The sequence below is a fragment of the Chamaea fasciata genome, unplaced genomic scaffold, assembly GCF_029207755.1.
Source record: "Chamaea fasciata isolate MVZ Bird 193981 ecotype frontalis unplaced genomic scaffold, bChaFas1.0.hap1 SCAF_9, whole genome shotgun sequence".
Lineage (NCBI taxonomy): Eukaryota > Metazoa > Chordata > Aves > Passeriformes > Sylviidae > Chamaea > Chamaea fasciata.
The window spans coordinates 28,636,567-28,659,292 of record NW_027094094.1 but is presented as its reverse complement, the minus strand read 5'-3'; the positions used below and the strand labels follow the sequence as shown (position 1 = coordinate 28,659,292).

The 22,726-nt window shown below is 40.1% G+C and overlaps 2 protein-coding genes across 12 annotated transcripts in view; one reads left to right on the top strand and one right to left on the bottom strand.

Moving 5' to 3' along the window:
- FAM13C (family with sequence similarity 13 member C) overlaps positions 1-19,460 on the top strand; it is a 114,007-nt gene extending 94,547 nt beyond the window's left edge. For 6 of the 8 annotated variants that reach the window (XM_066191648.1, XM_066191646.1, XM_066191644.1 and 3 more), the window contains 8 exons: positions 2,544-2,754; positions 3,704-3,842; positions 5,174-5,255; positions 7,060-7,271; positions 14,168-14,263; positions 15,511-15,710; positions 16,706-16,807; positions 17,540-19,460. In XM_066191648.1, coding sequence (XP_066047745.1) covers positions 2,544-2,754; positions 3,704-3,842; positions 5,174-5,255; positions 7,060-7,271; positions 14,168-14,263; positions 15,511-15,710; positions 16,706-16,807; positions 17,540-17,663 — 1,166 coding nt within the window. In that variant the 3' untranslated portion in view covers positions 17,664-19,460. The remainder of the gene's footprint in view (positions 1-2,543; positions 2,755-3,703; positions 3,843-5,173; positions 5,256-7,059; positions 7,272-14,167; positions 14,264-15,510; positions 15,711-16,705; positions 16,808-17,539) is intronic. The other 2 variants (XM_066191650.1, XM_066191643.1) reach the window with 1 other exon arrangement.
- PHYHIPL (phytanoyl-CoA 2-hydroxylase interacting protein like) overlaps positions 19,234-22,726 on the bottom strand; it is a 55,300-nt gene continuing 51,807 nt past the window's right edge. Inside the window, exon 4 of one of the 4 annotated variants that reach the window (XM_066191654.1) lies at positions 19,234-20,508. In XM_066191654.1, coding sequence (XP_066047751.1) covers positions 19,974-20,508 — 535 coding nt within the window. In that variant the 3' untranslated portion in view covers positions 19,234-19,973. The remainder of the gene's footprint in view (positions 20,509-22,726) is intronic. The other 3 variants (XM_066191651.1, XM_066191653.1, XM_066191652.1) reach the window with 3 other exon arrangements.

Here is a 22,726-nt window from a genome sequence, read left to right as displayed (position 1 = left end):
AGTCTTGACTGTGTGCATTTCTCCCATTTCCAAGACTGGGCTGGGTCTATAAAATTGTCTGCTTGTAGATGTGAGGAGGAGCAAATGTCTGCAGCCGTATGGTTTATCAGTGGTACAGGCTATCTCCTGCAAGAAGGGCATTTTTAGGTCCACAGGAAATCAGAGTTCAAATGCTGGAAAGTCATTTCCTTCACCTATCAAACACAGATTGGCTGATCTTCTTATCCCATCGTTTTTCCTTTCACATCAAGGGCACTGCTACTTAACATAAGAGAATTTATTCCTTGTAACAGCAGAACATGAAAAACTGTGCAACTGTTTATAGTCAGCCTATTTCACAGTGATTATGTGTTTCTTGAAGTTCAAAGATGGTGAAATTAAAGCAAGGGAAGCCAGGTTCTTCTCATTCAGAAAAAAAAACAAAACAACCCAGCAACAACAACAGATCAAAACTCAACTAAAGGCATTAGTTTTTAAAAATCTTACAGGGTAAGGAAAGAGTACTTTCCAAAAAGAGAGAACACTTCTTTTTTTTTTTTTTTTTTTTTTTTTTTTTCAGAACAGAGTTAATCCAGCCATTGTCACTGCCTGATGTCAGTGTCCATGGTTTCCCAAGACTGGTCAGTGCTCTACCCCTGCTTCTCCCAGGTGCTTTCCTGGGGTCTTTGTTGGAGGATTTGAGTCTCATACAAGGTTTAGGGGATTTGGGTGTTGCTCTGGTATCTTGGAGAGCTGAATTTGACCTATAGAGTATGAAGTACTTAGGATGCAAGGATGCAAGGTTAGAATTAATAATCAACTACATTGTGTCATTGTGAAAATGTTTAACATAATTGATGATGCTGGTAAAAGTAGATGAGCTTATAAATACAAGAATCATGTGTAACTTTTGCTTGCCAGACTAAACTGTGATTATACAATATACAATAGGATTTTTTTTTGTTGTCTGTAAAGCACAAGTAGTTGGATTGGTGCCCAATAAAATTATATTTAAGCCATTGCAACTACTTTTTTTTAGAGAAATATGGGGGGGGGGGTTGAAGGGTGCCATTCAGAGCTGGTTTTTCACCACTGTTACAGTGCAGCAATAGGGATTTGCAGTTTTGGTATTTGTTGGGATAGATGCCAAATAATAAAATGTACCACAAATGTTACTCCAGTCAAATCCTGAAAAAAATACTCACTCAGCATGGGAATGTGATGTCCCATATGGAAAGCAGAAAATCAAAAATGAAGGTAAAAGAACTTACCTAAACCTGCCAGTTCTTCTGTGGGTAAACCCATGTACAGTTGTCTTTCCGTGCAACTTTAGACTTCCATTGAGTAAAAAGATTCTGTGAAATGTATTAGAATGCATGACATATGGTAAATATAATACTGATTAGAATTGACACACATGCTGCCTGGAAATGCAAAATAATAGATATGAATTGAAAAGCTGTATATATGAATAGGTTTAGGAAAAAAAAGAAGAAGATAATATATCTGGTGTAAAATAAATGTACTGTGGAAACTGCTGTAGGGGAACCTGAGTCAGAGCACAAACTTTGCTTTAGCAAAGCAAGAGAGAAAAATTTTGGGCAAGAACTTTTATGAGACTGTGGAGTTCCTCCCCAGAAAGTATGATCTGCATTAAATCCCAATCATCTGATAGCAAAAAATTGATTAGGTTAGATCATCCTCATCCATTTCAACTGTTGAGGGTGAGGAAGAAGATTCAATGAATATTCCCTTCAATGTACCCAGGTACAGTGAAGATGAACCCCTGGTGTTCTGATGTTCCCTTAGGTGGGCCCTGCAATGTGCCATTATTTTTCATGCTACCCGTAAACAGAACCAGTGTGATGAGGTTCAACAATTCCTACGTGTTCTAGCTTGACCACCACTATAAAACAAATTGAGGTTTGCATTTACAGCCCCAGACATTGTTAACACAGTACCACAAGCATGACTCCTCCAAGGAGCAGCCACTGGCCATGACCTTGAGTAAATAAATTGAATGTTCTTGGTGTTGGTTGTTATTTCATATCTTGTGTTCTTTGAGCCAAGGGTATGTTACTGTTACTGAACAAAATCCTGCAGGATGCTGCAAGCAGCCCTGGAGGTTCTTAGCGCCAGGACATATTATATTTTTGACCTTCCTTTCCCTTCACCAAGGGAGTAAATGATAAACCACAAAATTAAACTTATTGTGGACACTCATCGTCTTCTTCAGCAATGTAGCTTTCAAAAGCAAACAGATCTATGAAAATATAAGTAATGCTTCTATTCTGGGAAACTCCCCATCTTTAGTTTATAAATACACCCATCCACCTCCTCCTGTGGAACTCAAAAAGGATTTATGTGAAGCCAGTGACAGTACTTCTATTTTCTCATCCTCAGTGCTGTGTCCACCCTGCATGCAACACTTTGCTGATCTGTTTGCTGTTCACTTTGAATACTTATGCTTGGAATACTTCTGTAAGGAGAAATTTCTATTGAACTAGGTAGCTCAACCCCTGTGAGTGGCCCTCAGTCCTCACTGCTTTATACTTTCCTTCTAGAGCCTGTGCCAGCCCACAGGGACTGGCAGAATGACATGGAGAGCAGCCCACAGGAGCATCACTCCCTAGGGACCAGCCGACTGCTGTATCACATCACAGATGGAGACAATCCTCTCTTGTCACCACGCTGCTCTATCTTTAGCCAAAGCCAGAGATTTAACCTAGACACAGAGTCTGCCCCTTCTCCACCAAGTGCTCAACCTTTCATGATGTAAGAGAATCTATTTTAATTCTTATGTATTTTTCAGCTTTTTTCTGCAATTCACAACCCTTGACTCTTCATGGGATTTTTTCAGCTGTTGCTATGTCATGTAAAGCAATTTTTTGTATTGTGGCATATTTTTACATGGATAATTTGCAACACCAGAAATAGGAACTAGTGTTTTCTCAGTCATACCAGTGTACAATATTTTTTGAAATCTTCTTTAATTATAGCTAGCAAGGAGAGTTTTAAATGTTAGTAATTAAAACGACGAGTGAACACAAGATAGAGAGGGCTATCTAGGTACAATAGTAAAAAATTCAGCTGTAATCGGACTATATGTGAGTCACTGATGAGGGGTGACAGTGTCATAAAGCATATGAACAGTTCATGTTTGTGATTTCCAGAAACCAAGCTGTGAGTTTCAGGGAGAAATCAGTTTCTTAAAAGCTTATATACAGAGCTTTAGCTTCAGCTGCATATGGATAATAAAGAGCTCTATTGATTTGCAATTGTAAATGATCAGAAACTAAATTGTCTTCAAAATTATAATTTTTATTTCCAGTAATGAAAAACTCCCTGAGCTTACTTTTAAAAATCATGTCACCACAGTCTCCTGTTACACTTGGAAGATTTGTGAATAAAGGTGTGGGTGTTAAATGTAAATACTGGATCAGGCTTTTGCCTACTAGATTAATTTTTTGAAATATATTCAAAAAATCCCACAATTAATTAAAAAAAAAAAAGAGAGAATGAAAGACAGATGGTGAACTCATTAGAATCCCCTAGGGGTACCTTCAAGCAAAAGCAATTATTTTATGCTTACTTTGTAAAACTAAGCTCTCTCTATCCAGTGAAAGAATAGAATAGCCCTGAATTCTGAAGTGTGCCTGCAATCAAGGCATGGTCCATTATAGCCAGCTCTTAGATCCCACAACTCTGCTTTTGTCTCTTGCAGGCCAAGAAGTTCTTCTAGGTGTAGCTGTGAAGATTGCAAAGAACCACAGACGGTGACACAACTTACCAAGCATCTTCAGAGCCTCAAGAGAAAAATTAGGAAGTATGAAGAAAAGTTTGAGCAAGAAAAAAAATACCTGGTAAGATAACAATTGAAAAGGGTAAATACTCCAAGAGGGAGGCAGGGATCCCAGTGTATCTAAATTTATTCAAAATGATGTGAGATAGGGTATTTATGTTAAAATGAAATAGGAAAAACTTCAATGAACATCTTTTCGGCATCTTTCAGTGTATGCTGTAGTTCTGAGACTCTCCATTTTCTTTGGATTACCTTGGTTGCAAAATATCCGTCTTTGAGAAGTGTGAATCAGCGAAACACAGCTGACAGGCTTGTGAAACAAAATGGTGCAAAAGGAGGAAAGCTACTTATTTGCTTTGTAGGAATCATTTGCCTGGAAACTTGTTCTGCTGTGCAGATTCCTTCATTCAGGCAGACTCCTGTAAACCTCCAAAGCCTGGGGCTCAGTAGAAGCTGATGGCAAAAATCAGAGAAATAAAACTTGTGGGGGTTGTTTGAGGTCAGTGGTGAGCATTGTGCTGGGAATTGTACAGTATAAGAATAACAAAACATGCCTGATGTTAAGGAGGTGTACAACATGAAACAGGGAACTATGTGACTATATTAAAATTAAGCAAATGATATATTACCCTTTAAGCCCATGAATGGCCGAAAAATTAAACTTGTGCATTGTCTGGTTCTGTGGTCATCATATGCTCATAGGAGCACAATTTCTTACCTAAACAACCCTCACACTATGGCCAGAAAAGAAATTATTTCAGAAGCTTAGTTTTGCGAAACTATCCTGCAATTTAAAATATCTGAGTTTTGAAGAGTCAGTGTAAATTCACTTTAATTTGCAGGCAATTTCTAAATGTAAAACAACCCCTGATCAAAAGTCTTAGTTGTTTGTTTCTTTTGAAATCACTCTTGCACAGGATTTTTCATTTGATTAATTAAGCAGGTCAGTTGAAATTTTGAAAATGCTGTTTCCCAAGTGAATCCCTGTCTTAAAGCAAAAGCTTATTCCTGCAAGGGACAGAGAGCTTCAGTTACCATCCTGGAACTCACTTAGGAACTTGACTAAAATTAGGCATTTGATCAATCCTTTTGAAGTCACCGAGGTTATTTATCCAATTAGGCAGAGACTGAAACGTGCATTGCTGTGTTTTTTGGGGGATCAGAAACATAACACTCAGATCCTTGTGGCACTGTGTCACAATGGAGAGAGATAAGCCATGACAAATTAATGCCATGATCAAGCCAGGTGCTCTGCATGGCACTGATAGAGTGCAGTGGGAACTGAGGACATTTTGTAGCACACTGGGGCTGGGCAGGGTTTTATCTGTTTGATCCTTTAACTGTCAGTTCCTTCTCTTTCTTTACATTCTTTACATTTTCCTTTGCGTCCAGCCTTCGCACGGTGACAAGACTTCCAACCCTGAAGTTCTGAAGTGGATGAATGCTCTGGCCAAAGGTCGGAAGCAGCTCAAAGGTACATAATAATGTGTTGTGTCCCTTTGCTGCTGAAGCTTTGGGGAGTGTATCTGGAACATTTTAAAGTCAGTTTTCTAACCTCACTGCTCTGCTTATTTTTCACGGTGTATGACAATAAGCCTCCCAAGAAAGATATTATGTGATATGACTTGTCTTGGTTCCTGAAATCGGGGATTAAAGTGTGTCAGTTCAACCTTCACAGCAAGGCTAGAAAGGGGAAAGGGAAAAAGCCATCATCTCTCCCTCATCACTATAAACATTCATGCAAAAGGAGATGCTGCTCTGAACACTTTTATGAGTGTCTAAAACACAGAAGCTAGAAGTTTCCTTGTAATAGCACAAATGTAGGTGCAAATGTTTCTTTAGGACTGAGGATACACATCTCTAAGGATTTTATTTCTTTTGATCATAAAAACAGATCTTTCCTTGATAATAAATTTGGCCTTGAGGGTCAGGTTTTGCCCTTGACTGTCTGAATACCACTCCATTAATGTCTGTGGGTATATCCGATGCTTTCCCTTGGGTAGTCTGTAGCCAAGACTGATTGATTTTTTTGAAGGCTATTTATAATTTAACTAAATCCTTTTTTTTTTTTTCTGTCCTGTTATAAATGGATTCTCACTACTAAATAAATGGTAGTATTATCTTTCATTTCTATTCTGGATGTAGTTAATAATGTAGATATAGAGGATGTGATTGTGTTAAATAAAGAATTAGAAACTTATCTTTCAGGAAATTTCTTCTGGAAAGTTCTCCCTGGAGTACTATTCTGTATGATTAATAGATGGTGATGATGATGATGATGATTACCATTATTATTTCCCCTTGAATTCTGTGTTGCAAATCCAGGAAGGGCAAATGAGAAGAAATGGCCAGTCTACATGGTTATCTTCTGAAAATTTTATCTCTGACTCAATCATTGCTTCTCCTGTCCAGAGGGTCTAGGTTTCATAGATCAGCCTCACCTTCACACCCCAAATGCCTCAATCCTGTCACAACCCTTGATTTTTATTACCCTGAAAAATGGCACTGCCTTTAAGTGAAGCCAGATCCATGAGGTTCACATGCCAAGTACAACTGAAATGGAAAACACTCAAATGCTTGTAGATCCTTCTTCAAGTTTCCAAGGCTTGTCTATCCTTTCTAGCTCTATTGGTTTACTACAAATAACTGGTTTTCCCCACAAAGCTAGCCTACATCCTCACACTGTCACAGCTAAAAAATTATGTTACTGTTCCTGCATGGATTTCAACAAATTTAACACAGCTGGAGACATCAGTCTCTTGCCTAGCCCAAGGTCCTTCACTAGACAGGCGTATGCTTGGAACAAAATCTGGTTTTAAGGGAGCTAATTCAGATTTTAATTTAATTTCCTTCTTGCTCTGTGCAGGTCCCTGGAGCTCCAGGGGCTTTGGCTTGGTGTCAAGTTAATACTTTATCACATCCAGGCAGGCTGCTGACTGGGAAGCTTCTGTCTTCTGCTGGGGTGCTCAGGTGCTCTTCTGCCAAGGGAAGTCATTTAAGAAAGTGGCTGCTTCTCCTTGCAGGGAGCACTAGAACAGCAGGGCTGGCATGGCAGGGTGGCCTCTGGAAGGGAGAGGCACAGTTTAAATTGCTCTAGGAAGCAAAAGATGTTACACATTAAAGCGAAGCAAAATTACTTTCCTACGAGCCTGTGGTATGATAATATTTGTATGCAAGAAGTAGGAAAGTTTTGGGTTGTTTTTTTCCTAGTAGTGTCAGAGGAAACTTCCTTGCAAATACTTCCAATCTATTTACTTGCCATGCAATTTGCCTTTCAGAGCTGAAACTCAGAATGTCAGAAGAGCAAAACTGCACCTCCACAGCACCCCAAAGAAACGAGCACAGTGAAGGCAGTGGGACCTCTAAAGAGGCTGGCACACAGGAGGCCACCAGCTTGGAACCAGCTCCCTCAGTGGAAGAAACCATGGATAGTGTGTTGAGACGACTCAAGGAGAAAAGACAGCACTTCAACCTTCCTGAGACTATTAAGGTATTTAAGAAGCATGGCTGCTCCCTCAGAACCCTCGCAGCTGAGGCAGATATTGGTGTGTGGCTGGCTCAGGGTGTGCCAGGGTGTGCACATCCTCTGTCTGCTGCCACTGCAGGGCATTTTCTCTCGAGCGAGGTGGGAGCTCTAGGGCAGTTTCTGGAAGTGACTCTTCTGAGAAGAATTGCTCAGGTGCAGAGGTGCAGAAGGCTTTTTCAAGCAGTGCTTAGCGTGTTTTGCTCAGAGATGCACATGTGAAACTGTTTGCCAGGCACTGCTGACTTGAGGCTGTGTGCCCAGAACTGCATATCCTGGTGTAATGAGGATGGTGGCAGCACAAGCACCTTGAGAACCTGTGTGACTAAAAACATTCCTGAAGGTATTTTGACGATAAAGATCCCCTCTCAGCTGAGAAATGCTGGATGCAGAAGCCTCTGCAGAGTCACAGGTGACAGGGACAGCACAACCATCCAGACAGCTTTGCTCTCCTGACCTTGTAGGGAGATGGTTGTACCTTGTTTGTGCTGATCCTGCCTCTTCTCTTCCACACTTTCAATTACTCTTCTGAATGTAGGAGCAATATTCCATGGAACACGACTGCTTGGCTGGAAAATCAGTTTGTTTTAAAATTAGTAGATATATTGAAATTTTGCTGTGCCTTCGTGTTCCTGGCAGAAGAAGGGGTTCTCTGAAACAATACATACCACCCAAACCCCCACTTTTCTGGTGGGCTGTTTTTGCTGTCAGAGGATATTGCTGTCCTGATGCTACTGCAGCCAAGCAAGACAATAAATTCTGCCCTCAAAGGTACCTAAAATCTAAATGCTGACAGTAACATTTTGACTTTGGCTGGTGGATGGAAATAGGGAAGGGGTGAGAGGTTCAAGAACTGCATGCTAAATTATGCGAGAACTAAGAAATTATTCTGAGTGGGTATCAGTAGCAGAGAGTACCCAACAGAGATAATTTTTAATTTTTGTTTTGTTTCTATTCTTGGTTTTTAAACAACTAGTTGCTATATAAAAACCAGGACTGTGCACAACAATGCCATCCTTCTCAGATCTTGGGCACTGCATACATGGCTGATTTCTTAATTGTTTCTTCTTATATGCTACATTTTTATAAAGAAAAATGAAATCGAAAAAGTGCTTCATAACCAGGAAATTAAAAAAGGCAACAAAACCATGCTATTCTGTACATAGCTCTAAAACCCTAACAGTGCAAACTAGGATCATATTTTCAGTCATTAATTTTTTTTATTAATGGAGTGAGAACAGATGACACCAAAACAGATGTCTGTGAAGAAATCCAGTCCAAATACCTTCCTTATAAAAGTAAGTTGGGTGTGGGTATCTGTCCCACTCGTTTTTCAATTTTTTTGGACTTCTCCTTATTTTTCAAGAGAACCTTCTAAATTTTTGAAATGGCAGTGCAGGCTTGAAATATTCTCACAAACGAGGAAGTAATGTAAATTAAATGTTTGCACATGCCAATATTTTCATTTTTTTAAAAAAAATCTTATTCTTTTTGTTTTCTTGCAGAGAGAACGTGTGTTTTAAAAACTAGATGTTAGCAAAGATGGTTGGTAATAGTTATCAAAACTGCTGGGGAACAGAGGCTTGAGCAGGAATAAGATGAAATCCAATTGATCTATTTCAAAATGATGTATTTTAGTAGCTCCCTAAGCTTAATGTTAAAAAAGATTGGATTTTTATTATGAGTCATCCTGGACTTTTGGGGGAGAATGAGGTTTGTGGCACTGATGATGCAAAATGAATCCAGGATGTCTGTGGTAACAGCAAAGATCAAAGGCTTCATTTCAGCTACAAACAACTTTGGTGTTACTGTAGATATATTTTATGTGCAACATTTTGTTTTCTATATCACATTTAGATCCTGCACTAGAATCTGAGCTAGATTAATAGTAAACTACATAGCAGCTAAATCTCTCTTTTTTTGGTATTTAGTTATTTTGGCCAAAGATAGCGTTTCCATGAAAGCCTGCCAAGTTCTCCCCTGAAGTTCCCTGTGGAAGACCTCTAAAGCCCTGCTGAAATACAAATGAGAGCATGAGTGTCCTTAGGAAGGTGAAGGGTAAAATCCCAGTATGTCTAAAGAGCACAGGCCACAAGATTTGAATAGGAAACAGCAGAATGTGGTTTCCAGAACAAAACACCCTCCTGCAAAAAAGCCTGTGAGTAAAGTTATTGAATGAGAAGAATAAGGAAAATTGGGGTTGGCCTGTGAATGGCTCAGTGGGGTGGCCACCTGTAATTGTGTCACTAACTCCTTGTGCAGGGAGATGGTAATTTATGTAATGGCTCACCTTGGGTTTAGGTACAAGGCTTTGGGAAAAAATAAAGATTAAGAGCATGAATGTAGGAGTCCAAGAGAGAAAAGGCAAATAAACACACTTTAAATAATATTACTCGAGAAGCTGCACCAAACCCCCCAAAAAACAAACCAAGACCCAACTCCCAACTTTGACTCCAGTCTGAGTGTTGTGTGGCTGGGGCAGTGCCTGCTGCCTCACCCCTGGGGAGCAGCAGCTCCGTGGTGCCCAGCTCTGCCTCACCAGCCTTTCCCAGCAGGGTAAGGCCAGAGCCGACCTGACGGCAACTGGCAGAACTGGCACCGCTCTGTGGAAGGTGTCAGGTCACTTGTTGCCTCTCTTTTTACTTTTAGTTTCTAATTTCGTGTTAAATGCTGCTCTGTGATGAGCCACCGCACATCCCCAAGTGGCAGACTAAGGCCCTGGGAACCTGACTCTGTGCCTGTGTGGAAACAAAGCGCTGCCTGTGACAGGGTCTGGGCAGGCCCAGCCCTCACTGCACTGTCTGTCCTTCTGTCCCCCGAGTTTGTATTTTCTGTCTGGAAAAACAACAGCAAGCTTGAAGGCATCAGCATGCAGGGAACAGAACAGACTAGTAAGGAAGATAACCGTATACAACATTTTGTGTGCCTCTGTTCCAAGTAATGAAAACCAAACTATTACCTTATCTTTAGGTCAAGTTCCTCTTTTCTTTCTTTTTATGTCACAAATAAGTTTTGCCTTCTGTTTGAATGTTTGCAGCCTGGCGCCCAAGGCTTTTCTCAGACTGGTTCCCTTTAAGTATCTGTCTTCTCATCATTGACCCACTTCAGTTCATATTCTCCTTGGCCATGAAGCAGTGTTTCTATTTAATTAGCATTGAATCTCCTGCTGCTATATGTAGCCTCCAGTCCTAAGATGTCTCAGACAATTCTGTAGTTTGTGACTCCAGCTGCCTCCTCTGATTTTGAAATCATCAGCTATTTCAAACGTAGCTGAACACCAACCTGTCTTGAGATTGCTAATAAAATGAGCTAATGAAATAGGCATGAATCCTAAGCCCTCTTGAGATCGTTTCTCTTGTGTAAAATCAATATTAATGATCACCCCATTTCTTCCTAACCACTCAGCTGCTCCAGGCTTAATAGCTTTTGTAAGAATTAACCTTGTATTAATTGTGGAACTAGCGATAAATAAACAAATTAGCTGATTTATAATACTCCTGCATTCTGTTAGCAGCTCATCTCTTTACATGAATGACAGATGATTTTAGTGTGATTAACTCGTGCAGACCTTTTAGGAAAATGTGATTAGCAGTCCTGATTAATGGCTCTGTGCTCTTTTTGTTTTTGAGCATCAAAGAAAAAAGGTTTTGCTCCTATTGAAGTTAATAGTGAGGTGCTCTGATATTAGAAGAGTGTGTCACTAATTAGTAAAAGTATTTCTCCACGTTGTCACTAAAAGCCCTCTTGTGATCAGCTTTCTGCAGAGAGGCACCCTGTGTGTGTGTGCCACCACTCCATGGCTCTTCACATGACTTCATCTCCCCCACACCTCTGAACACTTGGCCCTAACTCAGGCAGTTCTGTTGTGATCTGGCAGAGACTGCGGGAAATGACATTCCCTTTGTGCCCCTTGGTGTTCTGGCCCAGGTGAAAACACACAACTGTCAGGACCAGGTCTTGTTGTGGACAGTGAGGAGACAAATACCTCTTACACTGTGAGCTCCCCACAGCAGCCACCTGTACAAACACTGATTATTCACCAACACTGAAAAGTCAACGTTCTTTTGGTACCAGTGATTCATACTGCAATATTTGAACAGAAATATGCTGTTTACCATAACAGGTTGGGTTTGCATTGCTAAGTCTTTCTGTTCTACACCTCTTACCAGCCAAGGCAGATCTATTTCTCTGTCTTGATGAATAATTAAAAAGTTGAGAAATGCCTTCTATGCATTTTTTCAGCTTTCTTAGTATTTTGTCTAGAATGGTGGTTGTTCTCATTTTTTACAGCTAAACATACTTAATATATATGTGGTGTAATTTTGGACTCTTTTCTTGCTAAGTTAATGCCAAGTCCCCATTGACCTCAGTGGAGACAGAAATAGAATTCATTATTAATGTTTATCTGGGAAAAAGAGATTATTAAACAGATATGTACCTGTACCCTTGTCATGAAATCCTGACTGACAATCTTCTAAATAACTTTTTAAAAGAGGATATGACAAAAAAGCAAATGGCTTTGGAAAAAATCAATCTTCAGAAATGTCTACTATAATTTGAGAATATTCATGGGTAACCAGTAAGTATGCCATGGGAAGATAGGTAAATTAAAAATTATCTAACTTCTCTCACCAATATTTTTGGTCTATTAAATATATTAAGATAAATTTTACACGATTAGCATAATTTTATTTACTTCAAACTAATTTTCAGGTATAAATATTATTGCCTGATACTGATGAATTTGGTTTATATGTTAGAAATTAAAGAAAAATAAGAAGTGATTCTGTATCTCTCCATGATTGGAAAATGCCAGATTTGAAGATTAAATTGGAAGATTACATATTCACAGCAGATTTGGCTCTGCTGTCATCTATGATTAGAATGCTTATCAGCTGAGAAAGGTTTTATATAGGGCACCATCTGAGATATGAACTACAAAATTACATGACCTGTTGTATGTGTTTGCCTTTACTACACAGCAGGACTTAAACTACTACTTAAAATCCATTTAAGGGACTTCATTGCTGAATGCAGGTGCAAACAAAAAAGTCACAATTGGTGGGATGATGATTTGAAAGTTTGTCTTCACAGCTGAGGAATTCCTTTTTATATCAATGTCTGTATTCTTGTGAATATCTGCTTCTGGCTAGTAGTTGTTGTGGTAGAGGAAAAGGGGAACTGGCACCACTGTTTGTCCAAAAACATGCCAGCTGTTAAAATTATGATCTGATTCTGACCTCATTTTTGTTCATTTTCTTTGGGCTTGGAATGAAAGCTGAGGTCTGCAGTTAGTATGCAAGAAGGGTATGAAGAAATTATATTTCTCAAGAAGGAAAACAAGAAAGAAATTATTAGTGCAATGTAGGGGTAAAAGAGTCTTGATTCAGAGATAGGAAAGAGAACAGCAGGGTGCCTTTGTATTACAGGGCCCAGAGGGGTTGTTTCTTCTCAGGGCTGAAGCAGCTCTGTAACAGCAGCCTTGAAACACAGTGGGATGTGCTGGGGCTGCCCTTTGCCCTGCTGATGTCTGCTATGGCTCAGCACCATCTTTACCCAGACTTACCTGACAAGGTCAAACGGAGAGCCCACTGACCAGGTTTAAAGCAAAAAACCATCTCTTCTCCCTTGTTTGGCATTGCCTGGAGCTCTTCTGTGTTGTAGTTAAATAGAACATGTTGCCTGGGGAAGCGAAGTGGCCGGGTTGGGATAGGCAAGCCCTGACATTCCGCAGTGAAGGGTGGCTCTAGAAGTGGTCCCGAAGCGCTCCACCAGTCAGATGTGTGCACTGCCACCAGCCTGTGTTTGTCTGCTGTTCCCTTGTTCCCGGCGACCAGGCATTTGTCTTTCTGAGCAGCTCTGGGCTATTGTTTGTGCCATCAGCCAGTCTGTGTCTCTTCAGACCCGCCATGTGTTCACTCACCTGAGCGGGTGCACCTGGGCCTCTCTGCAGTGCCAAAAATCAGTGGAATTGCACCCAGTGAGTGCTCATAGGTGTGGGAGCTGATGAGCAGAGGCTGATGGTGGGCTAGGAGCAAATGACCCTCTTTGGATGTTCTGTCACTGAGGAAAATGTTACTTTGGGGGTGTGAGGGTGTGGTGGTGTGCTATGGTTGGTTGACTGGGGGAGGTTTGTCCTGTTTTGGGGTTTTTTTCCTTGTGGAATTTGCCTTTTTTTTTTTTTTTCCTTAATACAGTAAGTCTATCGAGTGCACAGCTAGTTTCCCTAAGGTGTATTTTTGTATTTGTGAACATTTGTGGCTGGATCAGGCACTTAACACCTGATTTAAAATCATATTCTCTTATCAATGCTCCAAATGCTCATGAAAGCCCAAGAACAAAGTAAATGAACGGGTGGATGGTTCTCCATTGTGGAAGGCAGCTGTGGTGAGGAAAGCACACAGCAATCCTGCACACAGCCAGCTCCATGTGCAGGCTGCAGAGCCATGTTTTTGGTGCTCTCCATCCCACTGGGCTGATGAGTGGCTTGTCCCAGGCAGGCTGTGGCATTCCTGCTGCTGTCATCACAGCTAAGGAGGTGAGATAGCAATGCAAGGCACAGCAACAGCACATCTGAACTCCTACTGCTCCAGCAGCAGCCTCAGAGAGAGAATAATTTACCCTCTGCCGGGGCAGTGTGGCTCAAGAAAGTGAGGAAATCATACTGGGTATTCTCCTTTTCCTTTTTAGATTGCCTCGATTGAATTACAGTTCCCATGGAATATCTATTGAAGCAAAATACACATCTGCTCATACTCCTCTAACACCTTTCTCAGCTTTACAGGAGAAAATGAGAATCTTTTAAATTTACTTCTTATTTTTTTAATTTTTGAGGGCTGTGTTTTGTTATGATTTTTCTTTAGGTAACTAAGCAAGAAAAGAGTCTCATGAAACCTCTTTACGACAGATACAGAATTATCAAGAAACTTCTGGCTGCTCCGTCTTTGATCACAACAATTGTAAGTTGGAAAGAATTCATCCATTGTCAAAGAAACCTACAAAATTCCATGTTTGATTTGTACCTGTATGTCCATTTAGCAGCAATAGAACTACTGATATCCAAAAAACCTGCTCATTGGTTCATACAGGGTGTTGATACTTCAGATAGAGCAAATACTCTGTAAAATTCAACTTCTGTGCATGGCAGAGGTTCCAATGTACAGCAGCAGTTTCTGAGGAAAGAACTTCAGTGGGCTGGGTAAGACATTGAAGGTTGGCTTTAGTTTTCCATCATGGCAAACATCTACAACACAGAAGGAAACTTCTCTCTTTCCATGAAGGCCTCTGCTGCCACTATATCTAACTTCTATATCTTTCACCAATGCTTTCATCAATCAGGTAGCACATATATGCAATTTTTAGTACTTTAATAATATATTGGTGCAATGCAACAGTACTGTTCTCATAGTGAGCGAAGGCAGTGGAATCTGGCTACTTGGAAGTTAATTAGCATCTCTATCAAAAATACTAATCTAATAGTAATTTGGGCTAGGTCAATTAAAAAATTGTCATTGTCTTCTTAGATGACAGTGCAGCTTCACATTTCTTTGAAAAATCACAGTACAAAGCTTTGCACACTTACACATGGGCATTTCATTGAAAAATTTCACTGAAGTTCCCCCTAAGTGTTACTTGTTAGGAGCTTTGCCCTATGGAGTTTTTGTGTTTTAACCTTAGTGTCGATAGCTCAGTGTTTTTCTGAAGATGGAGGAATGTCAGCAAGACATCAATATCAATCTATTTTAGTTGTTCACACTAGTAGCTATAAAACTGTGGAATCTCTTCCTCCAACACTTTTTACAGTCAAAACATCTGGATATAACATACACACAGGAGATGTGTATATAAGAGGAGTACAAGTTCCAGCTAGACTGCACTACTTACATAAATACAGAATGTTAGTTAAATCTTTGCTACGTGGAAGGCCTTTTGGGCAGACAGAAATAAATTACTGGCTGGAGATACCTGGGAGCAGGGCCAGCTTCTGTCCTTTGTACTCCTGGTAGGCAATGCACAGTAACCCAGTGACCCCAGGAGCACTTCCATGAACAACCTCAGGTAGACCTGGTAAACCTTTCAATATCTGTGTAATCTGTTTCAATGAATACATCCAGGAAGTCAGATTCTAATTCTTTATGTTGTCAGCCTATTACGGTAAGTAATGTAATTTAAACAATTAATTTGATAACGCTTTGCATTTCCCAAGCAGGAGGAGGAAGACTCAGATGAAGACCATTCTCAAAGCAGCCATGAGTTATCGTCTGGTCCAATGTCTTGCTTCCCTGTCGAAGAGCACCTGTGTTACTCACAGGAGGAGAGTGAGCCTGCACATATTTCACCTCTGGATGAAAAGAAAGCTTACAGGCAAACAGCCTTGTCTATGTCCAATTTACATGAGGCAACCATGTAAGTTCTCCTTTTTCCCCCCGAATGTTTTAAAACATTTCTTGTAAACTTTGTAAGTGAAAGGTGAGCCTGTAAGAGAGATACGAGCAATACCTGTTGCATAGGTAAATTCTATACTAAAGGAGTGATTCAGTGCTTTCTTATGGGAGAGGGGAGGCAGAGGAGATTCATTGTTTGGGCAGCATGCTGGTGGTTTGAGCTGTTTATTCAAACAACTTTGTGCCAGGTTTTGTCTCCAGGAAGAGAAAGGTAACTAGTTGAAGACTGTGCCTTCCAGGGACAGATACCTTGGGGATTGTACCTTTCTTTTGTGTTTTGATTGGGAGGTCTTAGATGCATAAATGAAGCTAGCTAGACTCTAACATTATAGAGATCAAATGAAAATTACTTAGATTTCTATGTAACTTGTAACTTAATGATGTGTACAATAGTTTGCTCATAAATGCTGAGAAGATATTTCTGTCCATTTTGTCATTATAAAAAAAAAAAAAATTGCCAGGAGCAAATGTCATAACAGAATTATCTCTCTGCTTTAAACCCTTATTCTCTGAACACTAGCTAAAACCTGGCCTCCACAAATGATGCTTCTGGGTACCACTAGCATTTCCACTGCATCACAGTAATGATTAGGAAAAGCTGCAAATAGGAGCAGGGCTTGGATGTTGACTTTAATTCAGTTACAGCATTTCCTCCTGTGAGATATTGAGCCCTTTCTACTCCTTTAATTCCACAGGGAATTAAGGCCAGTAGCAAAGTCCAGTCCTGGATGCCCCTTTTCCTCTGTTGACTAGAGTCTCTGCCTTCCCTTTGTTAGCTGCATTACCAGTAAAAGGGAAGGAGTCCAACCCTGTATGGAGTGTGATGGGATGACTCAGGGCCCTCTGGTCAGTGCCTGCCAAGGGCCCAGAGCAGGAGCTCTCTGCTACCCAAATCCAGGGCTTTTTACAACCCTCTCAAGCACAAGGGGGTTTCATGTTCTGGTCTCTGTTTCACAGGCCTGTTCTGCTCGAACATCTCAGAGAAACCAGAGCTGATAAGAAGAGACTTCGCAAGGCTCTTCGAGAGTTTGAGGAGCAGTTCTACAAACAGACAGGAAGGTAACTCTGCAGCTCAGCCCTCTCCTTGTCCCCTCTGGGGGCTGGGCAGGGCTGTTTGTCTCTGTGAGGGTGGGCAGGCCAAAGGGGCTGCACCTAAAGGCTGGAAAATACCCTGGAAATGTCTGGTCTCTGGAGATGTCCATCTGTCTCTCTGTTTAGTTCCTTCAAAATGTGGTCATCCATGAGAAAAGCCAGGATTTGGGGATCTTCCAGGACACTCCTGTAATGGGTATAAATCCCAGCTCAGCACAGGATATTCCCTGAGCTGAAGGGAGGCTGCTAAAAATCTCTTTGTGAGGATGTCAGTCTGTAGGGAATAGACTTGGCAGTTGGGCCATTTTTAAACAGCCAGACTTTAAAACCAGAGCCACTGTTTTTTTTTAACCCAAATTAAATACTGGCCATTTTCCACTCTGTTTTTCCTCCTCTTCATTTAGCAAACACCTTTTTGTTGAAAACCATGGTGTATATGACTTCTCTGCATATTTGAGAACCAAGTAATTATGCTTCCACAGCTGTCAAGAGAGTTGTCTGGTATATGAAAATTCAGTATGTCAAAAATTATTTCTAAGTTCTGTATTAGAACTTTTTGGTGTTGTCAAATTATCTTTAGTCATTTACTATCAGTAAAATAAAACACCCAATCCTCATCAGTTGTTGCAGAATTAATTTTTAAGACTGTTTCTCTTCTTACTCATAAAAAGTGATGGTGCTTTTATTTGCTTTTCTTAGGAGTCCTCAGAAAGAAGATCGGGTGCCAATGGCTGAGGAATACTCTGAATACAAGCACACAAAAGCCAAAATCAGGCTCCTGGAGGTTCTCATCAGTAAGCATGATATTTCCAAAACGATTTGAAGTGAATACAATGCTGTGATATTGTTCTCTAGGGAAAAAAATAATCCAAGTAAACAAACAAGTAATGAAAAAGAGAAAGTAATTTTACAGGTCTTGGTCTGCTGCACAATTATTTGACACACTGAGATTTTTGATGCACTTTACCTATTATAATAGCTGTGATGAGAGAGGACAGCAATATGCAAGAATATTAAGCACGGGTGAGTGGACTATAGTATATATTTTTCCTTTTGAAAAAGCCTTGAAGTGCACTGTGAGAATGTTAAGAAACTAAAAGGACATTGAAGTAATGTAGATTCTCAGTTCGACCTGCTCTGAAAGTGTGAGGAAATGTTCTGCAGGTTTTTAGTACATCTTAGTACATGCTAATGTGCCACATGTTTGCTTCCAGAATTAACATGTGTTATAAGTAATTAGTAACGTTGGCTATTAAGGTGCTGATTCACTAGATTAAAAGAAATGAATTGAAGTGAATGAAGGGAAAACTCAGAACATATTCTAGGTGTCAAGACAGAGTTGCCATTCAAAGAAAGGTGCATAGGAAGAAGCAGTGCCAGGGCTGGGAGTAGAGCAATGATGCTGCTTGTGCAAGAAAAGGCCAGAACATGACTGCCAAATGGAGCTAGTGGTGTCATAGGAATGAATTTGCCATGCTTGGCAAAATGAAATAGCTACAGGTTGCCGAGAACACATGAAACAATTGTACTGGCTGCTGTCCTTTTCGCTAGTTCACAGGACCTGGCTCACAGAATTTAAAAGTCAGTAAATAGATCAACTACATGCTAATTTTGATTTCTCTATTAACCTTTGCACTTTGGTTTGCCTGACGCTATAACATTCGCTTCTCTAACTACCAAAGCTCGTTTAGACGCATGCACTTTGTAAAATGTTGAAGTACTTCTTGTGTTATAAATTGCCACATATATATATATAAAAACAGGACTAGATTACTGCATTATGCTAAGATATTTTGGATAGATAAAGTACATGGTATATAAGTGAGTGTCACAGTTATCTGATGAGGACTGCTAGACTTATTGTTCACTGAAAATAAGGTCATAAAAAGTTATTTTTCCATTGGAATTACGCATCTTTCTTAACTTTCAGAGCACCACGCTTTGTAATATTAAGGAGATTTGTCACTGTTAGCGATAGGCCATTGGTGTGAAAAGTGGACTAGTAATAGAGGGATTATCAGCAGGTTTTGTACTAGAAATGAAAAACAGGGATTCTGGGAAAGTCCTAGATCAGACAGAAAGGAGGGAAGAATTACTTAAAGAGAAAAAAAAAAGGGACTGGAACCAGTTGAATCATGTTTAGTGTTTTGCTTTACCTGTCATTTTGTATTGACCACATAGTATAAGCAACCTGTTTTCTATCTTGGTAAGAAGATTTTGATTTTATAAAGCCTATTATGTACCAACCATGTTTGTATTTAGTATGTAATGGCATGATTTGGGAGATGTACACACCTTCAAGTACTGTGGAGGAAAAAATATGAACACTAAAAAAGGAATTTTTTATTTTGCAGCTGTTTGTTGTTTCAGTGTACTGATTTAATAATTTATAACTTAACTTTTATGAATCAGAAATGGTCTTCATAAATCTGTTTTAATTAAAGTCATCTAGAGCAACAGGAACAGATACAGAGCTATTTGAAGTTTACAAACTACATCTTTGATAAGGGAAAATGATTTAATGACATGTATACAATTGATATTAAAATGTAATCTATATATTCTATATGATTGTATAATATTTTATACAACAGTACAAATAAAATATTTTTCTATTATATTTATTATGTCGAGACACAGTTTCTGTTTTCAGTTAGCTAATATAAATAACATAAATAACACTGTCAAACAACACGTTGGAAGTGCTGACATTTCTAGGCTCTGAAATTCAAATCATGCTGCAATTACAACCTTTCATGCTGTTCAGTTATCCCAGTACTTGTTCAGTAGTTAAAATGAATGCATATTTAAACACCATTTAGAAGCCGTTATTTTTATTTTGCTAAAGCAGTTTATATAGGATTTTGTTATGTTTGGCAAGAAACAGAAAACAATTTTTGCAGCATCTAGGTATAAATGGTTGCCAGAAAGAAATCCAGGACTTCTAATCATTTAAAGCATCAGGGGGACAGGAGGGAAAGAGGGAGAGAAGAAATCCTAAGAAGGCTATTGGAGATTTCGAAGACTGGAAGTTGCTTTTGGTGACAGCGGCATGTGCATGCTTCCGACAGAACTGTCTGACTATGGAAATGGGCAACAGAGGTTTGAAGGCTCCTAAGGACTGAGGGAAGTTTTAACGTCCAACACTGATATTGCAGGTCTTGCAGCTGGGATCTTTCTTTGCATTTGCAGTAGACAAGCTCATTAGTTGGTGACCAGTAATTTCCGCAACTGTGCCAAGGGAGAGATCCACAGGATCAGTGTAAATTACTTCCAATATAACATCCTGGGCGTGATGGTAAACCATGACCCCATCCTCTTCATCGCAGGTCAGAAATTTGTTATCTTTTATATTTAGCTGGGGAAGGCGCTGCTTACAGAACTCATCTCCTGGTGACCCCACGGGGGCGATCACGAGGATGACGTAGTGGTAGGCTGTGTACATGCAGTAGAAGTCTCCAAAGTACAAGTTAGTATTGGGGTTGAAGAGTTTTTCAGCTGCAATCTCATACCTGTATCTTCCATAGGGTGAATCTTGGGGTGGCTTCCCTGTGTTAAACTCGGTGTTGCAGCTAAAGAAGATGCCTTCCAGCTTCCCACTGATCGGAGAGCCATGGCTGCCACTGTTATCCTTAACAGAGGGCTGCATAGCATTCCCATGATGCTCTCTACAAATGAAGGACTGGTATTGTTTATTTTGTAACACATGGTAAAGGAAAAGTGGAAAGTTAGGACAGCATGCTGTTTGGAAACAGGACTGAAGGGACACAAAGGAAAACCATTAAACTGAAAGCTGGGGTTAGTGTCATGGTCTTAGGACCAAGAAAATCAAATGTCATCAGACTTGGGAAGAGCTAGAATAATTCCTGCTCAAGGGGAAAATCTGCTTTTCGAGCCTGCCTTCTCTGTCAGCTGTCTGGCTATCACATGCAGGCAAAAAAAGCACAAACAAAAAAGCCCCCAAACCACAAGTATCTTTAATTAGCTAATTTGTTCAGACTTACACTACATGTCTAACAATAAACACATGTTGAGTATCACAAGTCAGTCTCCATATGCTGAATACACTGTTTGTTAATATGTATTTTTAGCATAGGCAGTATATAGTTGATGTAGAAAACTGCCAGTGAAAGTTATTTCTGAAGGCTTCTTTTCAGAGGTTATAGGAAAGAATGTACTGTCTGCCAGTATTTTTTTGTCCCCAAATGATCATTTCAAGTCTAACTGGTCTACTGCCTACTTCAATCAGTGCAGAGCTGAGCATAGAGAATTAGGCAATTTGGTTAGTTTCCACTTTGGTTGGTATCCAGCTTCTGCAGTCACTAGTCCTAAGGGGAAAAAAAAGACTTTTTTTTTTTTTTTTTTTTTTTAATACTTAGCCTAATTTCATTCCAATGAAAAGAAATATAAAATGAACATGTGAATTTTTAAAACCCCAAATCCTAAATTGCACTCAGCGGCATTAGGCTGCTAAATTTAGGAGAACACTCCAAAACATCCCATCTAACCCTCCTTAGCACCTGAGCGTTTGTGTTTAGCAGGGCATTTCACAGTGTTTGTGTTGCACACAGCTCTGGAAGTGCCCCAGTGGCAGCTTTGGCTCCGTCTGCACCTGCAACCACATGATACCAGAAAGGGAACCATCCCCTTTTGTAAGTCCTGCAAAACCATATTTGCCAGGCACCCTTAGAACAATGTCTTTATACTCACTGACATGACAGACTAAAAATGCATGAAGCTGTGGGGCTGGAGATTCTTATGATTCTTATATTCCCCTCTTGCTTTGCTTTTATTTTTTTTTTCTTTTTTCTTTCCTTCTTTTAGGAGATGGGAAACTAGTCAAGAAAGACTGTTCTTGCACTGCTTTTAACTTGCAACAGGTCCGTGTAAAATGGTGCTGTGTGGGAGAAGGTTTTACTTGATTCAAGTGGGAGGTAGCAGTCAAAGCAAACAAACTCTGCATACATTACAAAACAGCTCTAAATCAACTCAGAAATATCTCCAGCTGTGATTATTTTTTCATTATTTGTAATCTCCTCAGCACCACATCTTTATTTTCAGTCTAAGATAAATTTCAGAAGTTTTCTGAGCCATTCAAATACTACCTACTTATTGTCTCAAGCCCTATTTCATAGGACATTGATTGGAGGGGGGGTATAATTAGTATTTTACGACTGAGGAGGTTACTAGGGGAAAAAGAAGAAGAAAAAAGAAAAGGTTGAAAGCTTAAATAACCACCTGAATCCTCTTCAACCTGAAAAGTCAGGCTTCATTCTGAGGAAGTAGGTTCCATTTCTGTGGCAAGATACTGACATCCAGTGGCCAATTAGGCTAATTATAGGTCGCCCTTTTGGGGGATCTGAGCTGCTTGGTGGTACTCCCAGCCCAGGTAAGCTGCAGTGACACAAACAGCCTCTCTGAGCTCCCACCTCAAATCCTCCATTTGGGGGCTGCTGCTCTAGCACCAGGAACAGATACCTGTATGCCAATGCTACCAGAGCTCTTCCAGGCTGTGTGATGACACCAGAGGCCATTGGCAGGCATGGAATGACAATTTTCCCCTAACAGGAAGTACATGGTTAGGGTTTTTAACATAACATACAAACAAGTGTACTGGGGAAGGGTTAGCCCTGGTACTGTATTAGTCTATTTCTGACTAAAAGATGTGACCATCAGCCAGTTCTGGCATTGTAGCTTCCTGCTGCAAAAGAGTTTCTTGTCTCCAGTTCACTAACAGAGGGAAAACAAACTCATCTCTATTGGTGTCTAACCAAGAAGGAACTTAACAGGAAGAACGGGAATAGAGAGAGTGCAATTAATTAGAGACACATTTGGCAGAACGAGGCCAAACCCACAGCTATAAATGCACCCCAGTGGCAATTTTCA